Source organism: Arvicola amphibius, chromosome 6, assembly GCF_903992535.2.
Source record: "Arvicola amphibius chromosome 6, mArvAmp1.2, whole genome shotgun sequence".
Classification (NCBI taxonomy): domain Eukaryota; kingdom Metazoa; phylum Chordata; class Mammalia; order Rodentia; family Cricetidae; genus Arvicola; species Arvicola amphibius.
Genome location: NC_052052.2, coordinates 59,769,136 through 59,787,320, shown reverse-complemented (window position 1 = coordinate 59,787,320; position 18,185 = coordinate 59,769,136). Strand labels below are relative to the sequence as shown.

The following is an 18,185-nucleotide window of genomic DNA, read 5'->3' as shown; positions in this document are numbered from 1 at the left end:
AAACATAAGCAAGCAAGAAAGCTGGATTCTACATCTTTCTGCTTCCATGTCTATATGGTTACAGAAGAAATATCCAAAATACTTAAAACAGAAGAGTTACATAGGATACTGATGTCCTATTACAGAATACAAAATACCTGGGATACTTTTAAAATCATTCATCACTTAAAGACTTGCTTTCACTATCTGTGGTGGTTTGAACAGGAATGCTACCCCTCATAGACTCATGTTTGAATGTTTGCCCCAGAGCAAGTGGCACTGTTTGGAGGTATGGCCTTGTTGGAGGAAGTGTATCACTGTAGAGGCAGGCTTTGAGGCTTCATATGCTCAAGCTACATCCAGTGTGGTATACAGTCTCCTTCTACCTGTGGATCAAGATGTAGAACTCTCAGTTCCTTCTCAAGTACCATGTCTACCTGCATACTGTCATGTTTCCTGTCATGATAATAATGAGCTAAATCTCTGGAGCTATAAGCCGGCCCCAATTAAATGGCTTCCTTCTTTTATAAGAGTTTTTGTGGTCATGGTGTCTCTTCACAGCAATAAAACCCTAACGAAGACACTATCCTTAGTAAGTACAGTGCTAGACGATCTACCCAGTGTATAATGTAAGAAAGCAAATAAGAGGCATACAGAGATGCTGCACCCAGTGAGACTGGGGCTGGGAGAGAATGAAAAAGGACAGATACACAGACACATACACAGAAAAGCCAGGATCAGGTAGGCTGTGCTCACTGTGCAGAGCCTTGCTGATTTTTATTATGTATAGCTCAGGGGAAGGTAAGCTAGTCTCTCCTTAGGAAGTCTCTGTAGGGGGGCAATCTCAGGTTGCAGTCACCTGGGAGGAGGAAGCTGTAGTTGCTAGGTTTTCCATACATTGCCAATATTAAAAAGTCAGACCAAAGGAAGACTTTGCTCTCCCTCTGAGCCTCATCATAAGGGGAAGCTTTGCCATGTCTGCATGGGTCTGACACAGTGAGGTCCTTGACATGACCATAGCCATGTTAAAGAGCATGCATTCACTCAGGACTTCATTCATTCTTTGCATATTCACCCAGGACTTCCTTGGTTCCCCACACAGATTGACAAAGGAAAAGTAAAGCTTGTTCTTTTCTTCAGAGGGAATGATTGTCTACATAAAAATGTGCTAAAAACTTATAAAAAGGGCCTAGGACCAACATGTACCTACATTTCCATATACCAGAAATAAACAATGAAACTTAAAACATAGTATTAGCCATCCCTGGAAAGAAATAACTAGATAAAAATTCTGCAACACATCTCTAAACCACCTGGAATATATATGGACATATGGTCTTCCATAGACTAGAAGACAAAAACAGAGAGATTGGCTTTTCCATAACTGATATTTATGACTGATATAATTCCTATCAAAATGTTAACAAGGCTTTCTAAGTATGGACACGTTGGTTTGAAAAGTCTATTAAAAAGATGCAGTAGAGTAGCAAAGGAGAATAAGCAGGAAGCATCGCTTGCCAGACTGTGATTATATAGTTACAGTAATTGAGGCGGTATGCTATTGGCAGGGCAAAGATGCAATGGACAGATCCCAGAAACAGATCTGCACAAACATGCTCAACTCATCTTGACAATGATGCAGAAGCCATCCAAGGTAGAAAAGATAGCCTACCCATACAGGGTATCAAACAACTGGGTAGCCAGAGGCTACAAACAAGGGAACTTTATTTGAGTGTCATGCTTTATACAAAAATTAATTCATAGATAGCTAACACTGACTAGAATTTTTTAATGTCTGTGTTCTTTTTGTTTTCTTAATTAAGTTTTATGTCATGATCACAGTTTCCCTTCCTTCCTCATCTCCCATTCAGCCCCCTCCCCCCACCACCACCACAACATCCACTCCTTCCGCATCTCCATTCAGAAAGAGGCTGATCTCCCATGGGCATCAACAAAGTATGGCCCATCAAGTTGAGACAGGACCAAGCTCCCTTCCCTGCATCAAGGCTGGGCAAGGAAACCCAGCATTGAGAATAGGTTCCCAAAGCCAGCTCAAGAGCCCAGGGCAGGTCCTAATTCCACTGCTAGGAGTCCCACAAACAGACCAAGTTACACAGCTGTCACACACATGTTGAAAGCCTAGAATGGTCCATTGCAGACTCCCTAGCTGTTGGTCCAGAGTCCATGAGCTCCCAGGGGCTCAGGTCAGCTATCTCTATGGGTTCCCCCATCATGACCTTGACCCCCTGACTCCCTCTCTTCAACAGGACTCCCAGAGATAGCCCAGTGCTTAGCTGTGAATCTCTGCATCTGCTCCCATCAGTGACTGGATGAAGGCTCTATGATGACAGTCAGGGCAGTCACCAATTTGATTATAGGAGATGTCCAGTCCAGTCAGCCTTTCCAGTATTGCTAGGAGTCTTAGCTGGGGTCATCCTTGTGGATTCCTGGGCTGGGAATTTTTCTGGCACCAGGTTTCTCCCTAACAGTGAAATGCCTCCTCCCCCATCAAGATGTCTCTTTCATTATTATCTCCCTTCATCCCACCCACAAACCACCCAACATGATCTCTCATCTTCCCATTACCCCCCACCACACACATCCCACCCTCCCTACCCACTGTCCCCAGTTTACCCGGGAAATGTCTTCTATTTCCCTTTCCCAGAAAAATCCATGATCCCTCTTTGGACCCTCCTTATTACCGAGCCTCTCTGAGGCTATGAAATGCAGTCTGGTTATCCTTTACTTTATACCTAATATCCACTTATGAGTGAGTACATAACATATTTGTCTTCTGGGTCTGTGTTACCTCACTCTTTTCCAATTCCATCCATTTGCTTGCAGATTTCATGATGTCATTTTTTAGCAGCTGAGTACTAATACCCCATTGTGTAAATGTACCACATTTTCTTTATCCATTCTTTGACTGGGGGGCATTTAGGTTGTTTCCAGATTCTGCCTATTATGAATAATGCTACTAGAACATAGTTAAGCAAGTGCCCTTATGGTATAATTGAGCATCCTTTGGGTATATGCCCAAGATTGGTATATCTGGGTCTTAAAGTAGATTGATTCCCAGTTTTCTGAGAAACTGCTATTTTGATTTCCACCAGCAGTAGAAGAGTGTTCCCCTTACTCCACATCCTTTCTAACATAAGCTGTCCTCAGTGTTTTTGATCTTAACCATTCTAACAGGTGTAAGTTGGTATCTCAGGGTCATTTTGATTTACATTTCCCTGATGGCTAAGGATATTGAACAATTCTTCAAGTATATCTCAGCCATTGAGATTCTTCTGTTGAGAATCCTCTGTTTATATCTGTACCCCATTTTTAAATGAATTGTTTGGTATTTTGATGTCTAGTTTCTGAAGTTCTTATATATCTTTGAGATCTGCCTCTGTCTGATGTGGGACTGGTGAAGATCTTTTCCCATTCCATAGGCTGGCATTAAATAGCTGTTTTCATCCAACATATTTTTTACCTTGATGTTTAATGGAATCCCAAAATTTTAATTTTTAAAAATGGTATTAAGTTATTTTAAAACCAATCAGGAACTCCAAAGTTCCAAATCAAAAAATAATTAGTTTTCTGATATAAAAAGTAAAGTTTGAAGACAATAAAATAGTACAAAAATAGAAAAATTAATTATCAATAAACTGAATATAAAACTTAAATCATAAAACTTGTAAGAAAAAATCATAGGAAAGTATCCATTCAGAATTTAGATCTATTTAAGTAGTTCCTATACTTGATATAAAAAAAATTATAACCCATAAAAATGATAAATTGTATGTTATCAAAGCACTTAGGTCTGTGGAAGGGCCTGCTAAGGTGAAAAGGAAAGATACTGACTGGTGAGAATTTACAGAACACTTGTTGATGAAGGACCATAGCTGAACTATAAAGACCTCTTAAGATTCAGTAGTAAAATACTATTCAAGGAAAGATGTGAGGCACCCAGAAGGGATCTATATACCAAACAGGAAGGGAGGGGCTAGGTGTGGCGGTACAATGTTACTATACGTGATGAAGTCTGCACATTCTGCTCCTCTTTTGGGGGGTAGGTCAAAACAGGGTTTCTCTGTGTAATAACCCTGTCCTGGAACTAGCTCTGTAGACAAGGCTGGCCTCAAACTCACAGAGATCCATCTGCCTCTGCTTCACAAGTGCTGGGATTAAAGGTGTGCGCCACCACCGCCCGGCCATTTTGCTTCTTTCTATAATGCAATAAAACTAAGTCACACAAAGACAGTTAAGATGCCATTTTCTCAGAGTCACCTTTCAAACATTCCCCCAAAGGGATGCTTTGATGGTAATCTGTTTCTTTATAAAGAAAAAGAGGAAAAGCAAGAATTAGTTGAAAAGACTTCTGCTCCTGTTTCTCCTGGTAAACAGGCACTGACTATGAGGAGCAAGCTGCTCCAGCTCGATGCTTGGGAGACAATTCCTTCGCTAGTTCTGACTCCCGGTGGTTGGAAAGAAGTTCAAACCTGCAGCTCTAATATTTTTTCCTGTTTTAATGCTACTACTTAATAAACTTCCAACTAATAATTTCTAAATTCTGAAATGACATGAATCAATATCTCACCACACAATATGCATGTGGTAAATAAGCACACAAGAGAGAGCTCACAGCATCAGCCATGAAGGAAATGCAACTTAAACCACACCAAGATGCTATTGTGCAACTATCGGATGAAAGAAATAAAAAGTATTGAGGAGAGAGGGAGGGGGACTACCATATGACATTTCGGCTGCATTTCTACACATTGATGTCAGAGAAATGAAGACAGATGCCCCCACAGCTACCTGCACCGGAGTGTTTATAACAGCTGTATCAAAATCTGGAAACCACCCAGATATTCTACAGCAGCTGAACAGAAAAACACAAACTGTGGCTTCCCCGTGTCATAGAATACTACTTTGTGATAAAAAGTACCACACCATTTAAAAATGGAACCATAATTTGATATAAGAGCTAGAAGAATCTCTGGAGAGCTCAGGGAACTGGCAGGAAGTCAAACACGAAAGTTGACCCAACTGTGTGATTCCATTTACACGACATGTCAGATGCTGAAAACAAGGGAACAAAAGCCATAGGAATGGTGGCCGAAGAATCTAGGGGAGCTTATAGACTGCATGAGGGATGCTGAGAGAGGCAGATGTTCTGTGGCCTACCCTTGTGACCGTGAAAGTGTGCTGTAGTTGAATAACGTGACTGCATTACGGGAATACAAATTACACAGATACAAGTTACACAAGGGATTGCTCTGTGATACGTCTTACAACTGTGTGTGAGTTGCAGAACTGTCTCAAAGTACAAATTAAGCCCTTAAAATATATCTTTTATATTTTATATTGATTGAAAGTGTATGTTATCCGCACTTGGATACCATGTTCGTCTCTTCAAACTCTTCAACCTGGGTTTTTTTGTTTGTTTGTTTCCTGTTAAGTCTATGGTAGGTGCATGAGTGAACAGATAACAGGTTTCTTCCCCCAGGCAAAGCATGTGGTATGGGGTGTGCCCTAGAAGAACATGTGTTCTCTGCTGGCCTCCCTGTGTTTCAGTGCCCCAGCCCACAACACTGTTAGTGACAGCTCTCTTTCTTTCTTGTCTCCAGGAAAACCACTCGTGAAAACATCCCGAATGACTGTGCTCAACACAGAGAAGCCTGCAGTCACGGTGGATGTCGGAGGCACCATCAGGACAGTGCGAGGTGTGAATGTGACCATTAACTGCCAAGTGGCAGGTGAGTGATCCATCCGCACATCGGTATGTTCTGATGCTGGTGGAGCTTTGGGAGAGGCTGGGGAATACACAGGCTGAACACAAATTCTCCTGACCTCTGAAATGCAAACCTCATTCCGAAAGAGCGGGTGCATCATAAAGTTGGAGAGGGAAGGTTCATTCTGCCTGAGCCCGGTAGACTAAAAGAGGCATTAGGGTTTTCATTTTTATTAGACAAATTATAGTTGTATACATTTATGGAGTACAGTGTGATTTGGCATGGAATAATCTAGCTACCCAACATCGGTTTGCTTATGTGCCCATTGCGGTGGTGTTTATTTTATTTGTTAAGATAGTCCTGTTATAGAGTGATGCTGCCTTACTCACTGTGTGCTTCAAATCCATGACTTTTCTACCACAGTCTTCCAAGTGCTAGGATTGCAGCTGTGTGACAAACTCTGAGCTTCTTTGTTTCATTTTGGTTTCTATTCTTAATTTTCCATATGAACAGAATGTGGGCATGCAAGACTTGGGGCAAGGGTGTTATAGGAAGAAAAAGAAAAAGCATATGGAAATTTTCCTGGAAGCTGAAAAGCCTGGTATTGTTCAAGGAATAACAGAAGCTTAAATCTGAATGTATAGGGCTTAAATCTTTATAAGGTGGGTGGCAGATGGACCATGCATGGGTGACCTTGGAAGACTAACCAGGAAGCCCAGATAAAGGAAAATAGAAAGCCATGCTGCTTCTGAGTTGGGAAAATGGTTCACTGGGTTAGAACACTTGCTATGCAAACAAGAGGGCATGAATTTGAATCCTCAGCACCATGTAAAAGCCAGGCATGACTGTACATGCCCCAGAATCGAGGGATGGAGACATGTGGATCCCAGAACACCTATCCAAAATGGGAAGCTTCAGGTTCACTGTGTCACAGGGTCTCAAAAACTGAAGTGGAGAGCAATAGAAGATGCTCTATGCTCTCCTCTGGCCTTTGCATGCATGCACTAGGTATGTACACCCTCACACATGTGCTCATATAACATACACACAAAGAAAAGGAAGAAGGAAGCAATGAAGTAAGGGAGGGAGGGAGGGAGGAAAAGAAGGAGGAAGGAAGGGAGGGAGGAAGGAAGGGAGGGAGGAGGAAGGAAGAAAAGAAGGGAGAAAGGAAGGAAGGGAGAGAGGGAGGAAGGAAGGGAGAGAGGGAGGGAGGAAGGAAGGAAGGATAGGGAAGGGAAGAGAAGGAAGGATAGGAGGGAGGGAGGGAGGGAGGAGGAAGGAAAAAGGGGAGGGAGAAGGAAGGAAGGAAGGAAAGAAGGGAAAAGGGAAGGAGGAAGGGAGAAAGGGAGGGAGAAAGAAAGGAAAGGAAGAAGGGAGAGAGGGAGAAAGAAAAGGAAAAGAGAGGGAGGGAGGAAGTGAGGGAGGAAGGGAAGGAGAAAGGAAGGGAAGAAGGAAGTGAGAGGGAGGGAGGAAGGGAAGGAAAAGAGAGGGAGGGAAGAAGTGAGGGAGGAAGGGAAGGAGAAAGGAAGGGAGGAAGGAAGGAAGAAAAAGAGGAAGGAGGTAGGGAGGGAGGGATTGTGAAAGACACCAGGAAAGCAAAGGATTGCCTATGCTCATATTGGAAGAATTGATGTGAAAACAGCCATCCTGCCAAAAGCAATATACAAATTCAATGCAATCCCAACCAGAATTCCAGGACCACTCTTCACAGAAATAATCAAAAAGAAATCTTAAAATCTATTTAAAAGCATAAAGACCAAGGATAGTTTAAAAAATTCAACTACTGAACAATAAAGAATATTAAAGAAATATGGTAACAAAAAAGAAACAGGTAAGAAATGCCTGATTTCAAGTAACACTGCAGAGCCGTAGTACTAAAGACAAAAAGAGACGAACTTACTGATGGAATATAAGTGAGGGCCCAGGTGTAAGCCCACACTCCTACAGACATTTGGTTATTGACAAGGCTCAAAAGTACACAGTGGAGAAAAGACAGTGTCTTCTACAAGTGGTGCCAGGAAAACAGGCTAGCAACATAGAGAAGAATGAAACTAGATCCTTTCCTAACCCACTGCACAAACCTCAACTCCAAATAGATCAAGGACCTCAATGTAAGACCTGATCCCCTGAAACTGATAGAGGAGAAAATGGGGGGTACGCTTCAGCACAGAAGGATTTTCCAGTACCACCAAAGAGGAGCTAAGACCAACAACTGAGAAATGGATCTCATGACACTAAAAAACTTTGGGACAGCAAAGCAGACCTTCAGTCAAGTGAAGAGGCAGCCCACCGAATGGGAGAAAATCCTGGCCAGCTCTGTCTCCCTTAGAGAGTTAATAACCAGATTATTCAAAGAGCACATAAAATGAAACGGTAAGGAAACAAACTCAGTCAAAAAGTGGATCCTAGTTCTGAACAGAGCTCTCAAAACAAACACAGATGTCTAATAAACACCTTGGAGGTGTCCTACATCATTAACCATCAAATTAAAACTACTTTGGGATTTCGACTTCTTCCAGTCAGAACGGCTGTCATCAAGAAAGTAATGATGACAAACGCTAGCGACCGCGTGGGGAAAGAAGAACCGTTGATCATTGGTTTTTGGATCTTAAATTTGTATAGTCACTGTAAAAATCAGTATGGAGTTTCCTCAAAAGGTACTAGAAGTAGATCTACTACTACTTGACCTAGCTAAACCAGTCGGGGGCATATTCCCAAAGAACTCAATGTCTTACTACAGAGATATTTGCTCAAGCATTTCATTGCCGCTTTCTTCAGAATAGCGAGAAAATGAAACAAGGTTGGATACACATGAGCCAATGGATAACAAAAATATGGCGCATAGGCACAATAGAATTTTATGCAGCTGAAAAGAAAAAGGAAAGTAGGAAATTTTCAAGCAAATCAATGGAGCTAGAAAGGTTATATGAAGCAAGATAACCCATACTCAAATAGATAAACACCGTATGTTCTCTCTCATGTATGGGTCTTTAGATCTGGTACCTGGAGTACCTGTAAGAAGTAAAGACATTAGGGAGGGGGCTTTGGAGTGAGCAATATCTTAAAGTAGATGGAATAACAGAGCATAGACGATGTAAAGCGAGGGAGGGGTAGAGAGCTTAAGCAGGGATTGTGGAGACAGAGGGAGAGGGAAGGATTGAACGAACATGAGATTGTATGGAAAAGCAATATGGAAACTTACTGCTGTGTAAGCCAATTTAGAACTGTAAGTTGAGAGGGAGAGAGTTAGTTATAGGGGAGCATTCTGGATGATGCTGTGTCGAAAAGTCCAGAGTTCCTAAACAAAAACCCCAGGGTCAGGTTAATGACTTCTCATTCTGAGTTGATCAGGGACACTCCAGAGGCCCCCAAACTAGAGAGACTCTTGCCTTTCTCCCTGCTTGCCCACTGGAACTATTTGGTAAGACCCTGTTATTAAAAATGCATATACCTTGGTTGCATTGTACATAGAAATCAACTTGGAATCCTAAACCCAAGACCTCTTGTGTCTGTGCTACAAGATGGGGGAGAAGTCTTGGCAGGGACCCCTTCCACACCAGCATTCGGGCTGGTGTTTCTGTAGACAGGCACTCATCACCTGATCACTTGAGCATCAGCCTCAGAGAGAGGACAGAGCCTCTGCCTAGCACTGGAGTTGGTAAGAAGGAAGACCAGCAGGGGAAGAGACAACAAAACAAAGAATTAGACCAGTGGTTTTCAACCAGTGGGTTACAGTCCATTTGGGGGTCAAACAACCTTTTCCCAAGGGTTGCCCAAGATCATCTGCAGATCAGCTATTTACATTATAATCCATAGCAGTAGCAAAATTACAGTTATGAAATAGCAGCAAAAATAATTTTATGGTTGGAGTTATCACAATGCAGGGAACTGTATTAAACATTCAAGGCATTAGGAAGGTTGATGACTCCTGAATTAGACATCATAGAAAGATGTCTCGAAAGCCAGGTGCCAAGTCAGGAAGAACGTGGGGAAACCTAGGACACAAAAACAATGTTTTGGTTCACTGTATGTGGCAACCAAGAACGGGTCCCCTGGACCTCATACAGAAGTTCACTTGATGACCTTTGCCTAACTAGGAGGTTACGGTCGGACTGGGGTTGGGGTTTGTCGCAGGGAGGAACATGGATGTGTGTAAGCCATCTAAACACTGACATCTTTACCACTCTCCTCCTTAGTTGTTGAGGTGGAATCACTAACCCTTACGCTCTGCACTTGGCTACCGATCCCTGGAGCTCAGTAGCCAGCTGGTCTCACTGAAACATTATAGATTTTTGTTTTGTTTTTACCCACAGAACCATGTATATTGATCCTGATCAAAACTTAAATCTTTCTTTGTGCCTCAGTCATTATTTCAGCCTGTTGTTGAGTTATATATGTATTCAAAGTAGTTGAGGGAAATCCCAAATTTGCTATAATTAACTGGTTGGATAGGGACCCGAACCTCATTGCGTCTCTAGCTAGTGTTCTGGAAACACCGAGAAATGTGACGTGGCTTGGGAACTGCTTTCATCTGCTGCTTTGATGGCTCCTCTGTCCCTCTCCCACTTTTCATCATCTCCACTGTGTCTCTAATCGGGGGCTCAGTGAGCTTCTGATGGTTAGGTAAAATTCACTGAGCCATAGTAACAGGGACTGGCATACATTAGACTGGCAATAATGCAAGCCCTTCTAAAAGGCAAGGTAGTGACTCCCTAAAGGCTGCTGGAGGAAGGACTGTCTTTTGAGTTCATTTGTATCATTCATGGACAGTATCTTACTGAGCATCTAATCAAGGTAAGATCAGAGAGCTCCTAATCCAAGGAGACACAGATGGTAAGACACATGAAGCTCCCCATCTGGGGAGAAGAGAGGTTAGGAAACACATAATAATATAGCACACTACTTAGGGATCGTCACGATTTCCTTAGTCTAGAATAGCAGGGGTGGTTTTGACATGTCAGGAAATAGAGAAAAATAAGAGAATGTGCTCAAAGTTCTTACCTGTGATAGACACCTTAGCACAGTTCCTTTACCACTGTGTTCCCTCCTCTTCCCTTTCCACCCCCTCATTAACATTTGTCTATCCTGAGCCTGGTTGAAAGGATGTATAAAAGTCTATTTAAAGAACATCTCATGCATTACCTAGACTGCTTGACATCCTCGCATGTTTGAGCCATTAGCAGTTTCTCATTAGAGAATTTTTCTCACACATGTGCTCTCAACTTGTAAAATGCGCCTCACACATTCTTCCCAGCCCTTCGGCATAAAAAAACATTAAGCAGTAAGTATGATGGGGATTTTTCTTTAAAAGTTATCCAGCCCACTCTTCCATTCTTAGGAGCGTTCTCTATGTGGTAAGAGTTCGGAAAACTGAAAGAAAGAGCAATGGAGGAAATACTGCACAAATGGCCTGGGGCAGAAAGAGCACGCCACATTTGATAAAGTGAACTCTGGCCGGGCTGTGAGATACAGTTGGCAGTGGCAGAGATAAAGAAAGTGCATGAGGCTAGAACGTAAGGAGGAGACAGGAGCTAGATCTCACAAGTGCTCATAGATCCTAATCTAAGAGCAAGGGATGCTTCTGCAGGATTGGTGGTATGGACATGAATGGAGTGTAGCAGTTAGGGTTGGCTGGATCCTAGCATAGAGTAAATCCTACTATCCCCCGGTGTATAATGGTTCAGATGCAATAGATTATCAGGACTCTCTTAAGAATTCAGTGTTCAGCTGGAAGGCCTCTGCCCTCACTATATCACTCAGGGTCATGGGGTGCTGGAGCCTTCATTCTGTTGAAATCCTGAGGCCTCCCTGGGAGGCTCTCTATCCTGTGAACAGAACAAGAGCTAGCTGGGAAAGCTCCTGAGGGCCACAATCAAGGAGCCTTAGTCCATGGCCACTTACAACTATGAAAGATACTGAGAAATACCCTCACTGAGAATATTCCACATGTGAAAAAGAATAAAAAGGTTTGGGGAATGACTACTAGTGCCTGCCACTGCTCATGAAGAGGAATACAAAAAGGAAGTTGAAAGCCTCTTGTCTGGACCACTGTGGCTCCTTAGACTAGACGCCAAAGCTGACATTTGAATTACTGTATCCATTCACCTTTCTGCACCAAGCCAATCCCCTACACACACACACACACACACACACACACACACACACACACACACACACAAGAAACTTCCAGAACAGATCATGTAAAAGTACACCGTTGGATGCCCCACCTCAAGGTGCTGACAAGCTGCCATGGTGAAAGCCGCCCTCCAAGTATAACAAATGGTCCAGTTAGCAAGAATATCCTGTCTGGGATATTAAAGAAGAAAGGGATATTATAGCATCATGCTTCCTGGCAGCTCGGGGCAGATTAAAGGCACTAATCCTTATAATCGGATCCCATTACCAGCCATTCTGACTAGACCCATTTATTGATCCTTCCCAGCAACAGGGAGAACACTGTGTTGCTGTTAAGAAATGCCACAAGGGGATAAAGCAGACACAGGTTAGTTTGCGTCCCCTTTGCAGACACAAATAATACCCAGGAATCCGGTGTGCAGCCTGCGCAGCGATTGATCAGCAGCAGTAAAGCCCCGGGCTGAGCTCTGTTGCTGAGTGTGTTTTCTGCCATTTCTCAGCCGAGTCTCTCGGTCATAGCAGATGGAGGGGAAGAATGTTTCCACGACATGGCTGAACCTTCCAGCAACAGATAACTCACGCAGCTTCTAGAAGGCCCCTCCTCACAACGGTTCTGGTGCTGCAATGGCCATCAAAAAAAATACTATATGATTATAGTTAAAAGGCAAGCGGTATAGAAATCATAACAAGGCACTTCAAATGTCCTCAGAGAGGCAATCTGGTGCGACAGCAGGCTGTGATGTGTACTTGTTGAGGAAGGGGTTCCTGACACTGAAGGTGTCTCCACTTGGAGATTCAAAACTTGGTAGGTTACTGACTGGCCCAGGGACAGGAAGCTGCAGTGACCAGGTATTCTGCTCCTGAGTCATAAAGCACCCAAACTAACGTGATGATAGGAAGAGTTCTTTTTTTATGTGTATGTTTATATGGTATGTCCTTGTGTGTAGATGCATGTACACATGTGTGGCTATATCTTAGAAGGTCAGAAGCTGATTCAATAAATATATATATTGAGGTAGGGTCTCAACCTAAACCTGGAGCCCGAACACTTGACTAGTGCAGGCAGCTAGCTTGCTTACTCCGAAGATCCCATCTCCACTTCCTAAACTCTAGGATTACAGGCAGGCTACCACACCCACCCTGTCATTTATACAGGTGTTAGGGATCCCAGCTCCAATTTTTAAACTGTGCAAGCATTTAAGTCATAGAGCAATCGCCCCAGATTTCTTAATCTCTTTGAGACCCTCTTTTCTCCTCTGTGTAATGGAATTGATAACAGTGCCTGCCCTTTTGAGATCATTATGAAAAATAAGTGTTTACGTCTCTGCAGTGTTTGGCTTATAGTAAATGCTTAATTGCTATTATTTTTAGTGATGCCAGTGGACTATTTTTGCACGGCTCATTACACGCCAGTGTCAGGGTATTCTAAACATTGGGTTTAGGCTAGTGTGTCTGCTGTCTTTCCAAGGTATTTGTTGGCATGTCTAAATGGCTAATGAGAGAGAAGCAGGTGGGGGGCTGCTATCTCTCTAGGACCTTGCTTGTTTTTCTCCCTTCTGTATTCTTTGTTCATCTTGTCGAAACTAGTCATAGAAGGGCTGGTTGTCATTCCAGACATCTTTATAGAGTCATTCTCTGCCCTAAGGTTCCTAGTCCCAAACGAGAAGTCCCCAAACTGTGGCAGCAGCAGTAATCCACTGACAAACTCACAGTTGAGGTCTCTTGGAGAGTAAGTCTAAAGAAGGTTGCTACTAACAGACCAGAGAAGGATTTCCACAGCATCCTCTTTTTGGGAATATGTAGGGACTGAAGGTGAACGTCCTCCTGTCAGTATCCTAAACAAGTCCATTGCTCCCACGAAGCCCTGATCTCACCAGAGAAATCATCCCTTCCATAGTATACCCAATCTTGCCCTCACAGAGAAGCCTGACTCCATGGGTCACAAGGCAATGACTAATACAGGAAACAAGAAATTTTGAATCTCCCAAGTGCTACAGGGAAGCGATTCAACGCAGGAGGGGAGAACCCTCATAGAAACGATTTATAAGACCCCATTTTCTCTATGTTTTTGAGAGAGAGATGACTAGAATTTTTTTCCTTCAACTACTTTCAAAGACTTTCCAATAAATTTTTTTTAATGTAAAAATTCGAGCTCAGGGTTCAAAGACCTGGCTGGCACGGGCAAACATGACGATGCGCTTGCTCTCCCTAGTGGCGCTACAATGAAAACTCGGCTCTTCTGCCTCTCACCTGTATCTGTTCTCAAGGTGTGTCTAGAGATGCTGTCTGCCTCTTTCTGGTGTGCCCAAAGCCTGTATCATTTGAGCTGAATCAGAGTATGTCTCTCCCTGGGATGACAAGGCTTCAGAATCCAAGTCTGCATCTCCTCCTATTAACCCTACTCTTCCTGAGCAATGTGAAGACAAATAGCAAATAGTAAGTGCACACAACTCCTTGGAGAAATTGGACCCCTAGTCGTAAACTGTCTATTCAGGACAACGCTGCCTTGTCCCGAGGACAAAATACAACCCTGCTCTGGGAAATCATTAGACTAAGAGTCTAGGTCTTTGGCTTTTCTTGGCATTGACCCCATTTTCCAGTATTTGACATTCTAAACATTACTTGCATGCTTGCTGCAGAGTTCTATGAGCAAACTGGACTTGGCAGCAGGCTGGATGGTATAAGAGATGAAGTTTCTGTTGCCTGGAAGCCTGGGAGTCAGCACTCCACACTTTAGTCTCCCAGCTCCCTTGGAGCCTGTCCTCTTCAGAAGGCCATCCGGGAACTCTTGTCACAGACTATAGACTGCTTACCTGAATGCCAACTTCAAGGACACTTCCCAGGGAGCCCAGATTGTACCTAGAGTACAGAATCTGACTTCCAAGGATAGGCACACATCCCGTACACAATCTCCCTGACTCTCGCAGACAAAAATATAAGAATGGACTATGGAAGAGCAAAGTCCTCTCCTTTGGTCCATTTCCTACCCTGCTCCTGATATCACCATTTTGTGTTCTCTTGTTTTGAGAAGATGCCCATTGTCTTGGTCACCTTCCTGACATTATAACAACACACCCAAGATACCAACTCATAAGGAGAGAGTGTCTGTTGACTCGAGGTTCTGGAAGCTTCAGTCTATTGTCAATTGGCTTGTTGCTTTGAGGCTGAATCTGTAGTTACATAATAGATCACAGGATAGATGTATAGAAGAATAAAACAAAATACTTTGGAGCCAGGAAGCAAATCAATAAAGAGGGGCCTGGGGTTCCATGATACTCCTCAAAGGTACCCCCCAACAGACCATCTACTAGGCCCTACTTCTTAGAAGATCTACCACCTTCCAGTGGTGCCAACCAGAAAACTATGCCCTGGAAACATGGGACTTGTAAGCACACTCAAAATTCAAATGCTAGAAGCTGGAAAGATGGCTCAGCGGTTAAGACTGTATACTGCTCTCACAGAGGACATGAGTTAGGTTCTCAGTACCCACATCAGGGAACTCACAACTGCCTGTTACTCCAGCAGATCTGATGCCTCTGCCCTGCCCCTTCTATAGGCACCTGCACTGACATGCATATACCCATATATAGATGGGCATGTATACACATAACCTTTCTCTTAAATCGAAACCATGGCAGCTTAAAAAATATATAACCATGTTTCTATGTAGTGTCAAGTCTAATAAGGACCCAGCAGCTTTCATTTATTTGTCTGAGTCAAACATATATTTTATATCTTGGCTTTACTTTTAACATACTGTCTATATAGAAAAGTGGATGCATCAGCCAAGTGAACACCCACAGCCGGCCATTTCCAGGTCAAGAACTAACATTGCCGAAGACCCAGCTTTTGGTTCTCTCTCTGTCACCACCCCCTGTATTCAATGCACTCCTCAGAGGAACCACTCATTCCCCTGCCTACAAACAGCCTAGATAAATGCTACTTGGTTGCCTGTTTTGCTTTAGTTAAAATAGTTACATAAGTTCTCCCTTCTTCTCTTCCCTCCAATCCTTCCCGTATGCCTCCCCGACTTATCTTCCCTATCTTCCACCACTCTGCCACTCTCTCTCAAACGTATGGCCTCCATTTCTTTATTTGTCACTATATGTGTGTGTGTGTGTGTGTGTACATATGTATATATGTATACATATGTGTATATATATATTTTTAAACATAAAAATATAGCCTTCTCAGTCCATTCAATGTTACTTGTATGTATATGACTTCTAGGCTAGCCACTTAGTATAGGAAAACAGTTTGGGGGCTCTTCCCTGGGGAAGACTATTTCTCCTGCTCTCAGCATTCCTTGGCTACCTGTAGTTCTTTGTCTGGGGTTGAGGCTCCATGAAATTCCCCTTTCCACGCTATCGTGTCTATTGGTGCGGTCCCTGCTTGGGTCTTGCTAAGCAGGCATAGTGGTGAGACTTCACATGTGTATATAATGTCACCAGGTTTTTTACAGACATGAAATCAGACAGTGTAATATGCCTATATCTGGCTTTTCTTACTGAGCACGGTTGGTCTCAGTTGTAGAATTTTCATTTTCATGAGGTATATACATTTAGTTTTTCCATTTTAGGATGTTTTCTCCAGAGAAGTTGGATATTCTTTTCACTTGGCAAGAGTCATTTGCCAGCTGCTACTGTTCCCTCCTCCTCTAACTGGCCTCCCCCTTCCTGCTTCATCTCTTAGAAGTCTTAAAAAGCTCTAGAGACAAGAAGAAACCCAAGGTGTGATATTTGGTTTGGCTGAAGGACAGTAGAAGACGCCCAGGCAGATGCTTCCTGCAGAGCTGGGTGGGGTGGCCAGAGGCTCTCAACGTCCTGGATTCACCTGCCATTTGTCTGATAGAAGCGTATTTTTGTCTCCATAGGTGTGCCTGAAGCTGAAGTCACTTGGTTCAAAAATAAAAGCAAATTGGGCTCCTCCCACCATCTGCATGAGGGCTCTTTGCTGCTCACAAATGTGGCCTTCTCGGACCAGGGCCTATATTCCTGCAGGGCAGCCAATCTTCACGGAGAACAGACAGAGGGGACACAGCTCCTGATTCTAGGTAAAAAAAAAAAAAAAAAAAAAAAAATCTTAAAACCAGTCTCAGGTGTACTGTGGGGAGTGCCAACTCACCCTTTACCTCCTTTCTCCCCCTTACTGAATTAAGAACATAAAATAGGCTCAATGTCCCTTTATTCCCTCCTCCCATAATCAGCCCTTTGAACAGAAAACACAGAATGTGGGGCCTGCCAGAGCTGAGTGTGAAACCTGGCTCCACCTCGTTGGTTAATTTTTCTGGCATTAGATAACTCAACAAGTTACTCTCCTTGCTAAACCTTAGATGCTGAGGTCTAAGAGAAATCTGACAATTGAGGATTGCCCACATTGCTGGGGAACGAGGTTTATCATATGGAGCTGGCAAGGAAAATGACTTTTAAGCCCATGTTAGGTTTTTCTTTGAAGAGCAAATTAAAAGCATGGATTAAAAATGCCTTGTATGTAGCCAGGTGGTGGTGGTTTAATACCTTTAATCCTTGTACTTGAGAGGCAGAGGCAGGTGGATCTCTACGAGTTTGAGTACAGCCGGGTCTATAGAATAAGTTCCAACACAAAGGAATCTTGTATTGGAAAAAAATAGAATTTATATGTGTACAAATTTTCCATCCATCTCCTATTAGTTTTAAGTCTGTATAAAATCTTCACATGCATGTCCCACGCATAAAGAACTCCTTATTAAAACGTCTATCACAGATCCTTGTGTAAAATAAATGTTTACAAATAGGAACAGTCCTGCCAGGCAGTGGTAGCCCATGTCTCTAATCCCAGCACTCAGGAGGCAGAGACAGATGGATCTCTGTGAGTTGGAGGCCAGCCTGGTCTACATAGCAAGTTCCAGGACAGTCAGAGCTGTTACACAGAGGAAACCCTGTCTCGAAAATAATAAATAAAAAACAAACAATTTCTGGGTCACCATCCACCACAATGTTTCCCCAGGACAGAGCCTGGACATCTTGCAAGCTCCACCCACTTTGCCCACGCACCTCTACTTCCTTTCCACTGGTCCAGGAATGGATAAATGAGATAGAAAAGAAGCTTCTACATGGAGCCTTAGCCTTTACAAACAGAGCAATAGTTAGAGCCCATATGCTGACTTTCTCACCAAGAAAAAGCTGTCACTCTAAGAGCAGGAAGCAAAATATGAGAAATAATAATTAGGTGTCACACATGTGCACGTCAGCATCCACTGTGGCCCTTTTCTGGGGGAAATAAACTTTACACTTCAATTTTCACACCCACAGCTGATGATGAACCCTTGCCCCTGCCCACTCAGATTTCAGGGGCCCCCAGCTGTGG

General features: G+C 43.1%; 1 protein-coding gene across 1 annotated transcript in view; it reads left to right on the top strand.

The window, feature by feature from the left end:
* Window positions 1-18,185, top strand: part of Adamtsl1 (ADAMTS like 1) — a 348,621-nt gene that overhangs the window by 282,230 nt on the left and 48,206 nt on the right. The window contains exons 21-22 of the mRNA XM_038334446.1: window positions 5,601-5,729; window positions 16,714-16,893. Coding sequence (XP_038190374.1) covers window positions 5,601-5,729; window positions 16,714-16,893 — 309 coding nt within the window. The remainder of the gene's footprint in view (window positions 1-5,600; window positions 5,730-16,713; window positions 16,894-18,185) is intronic.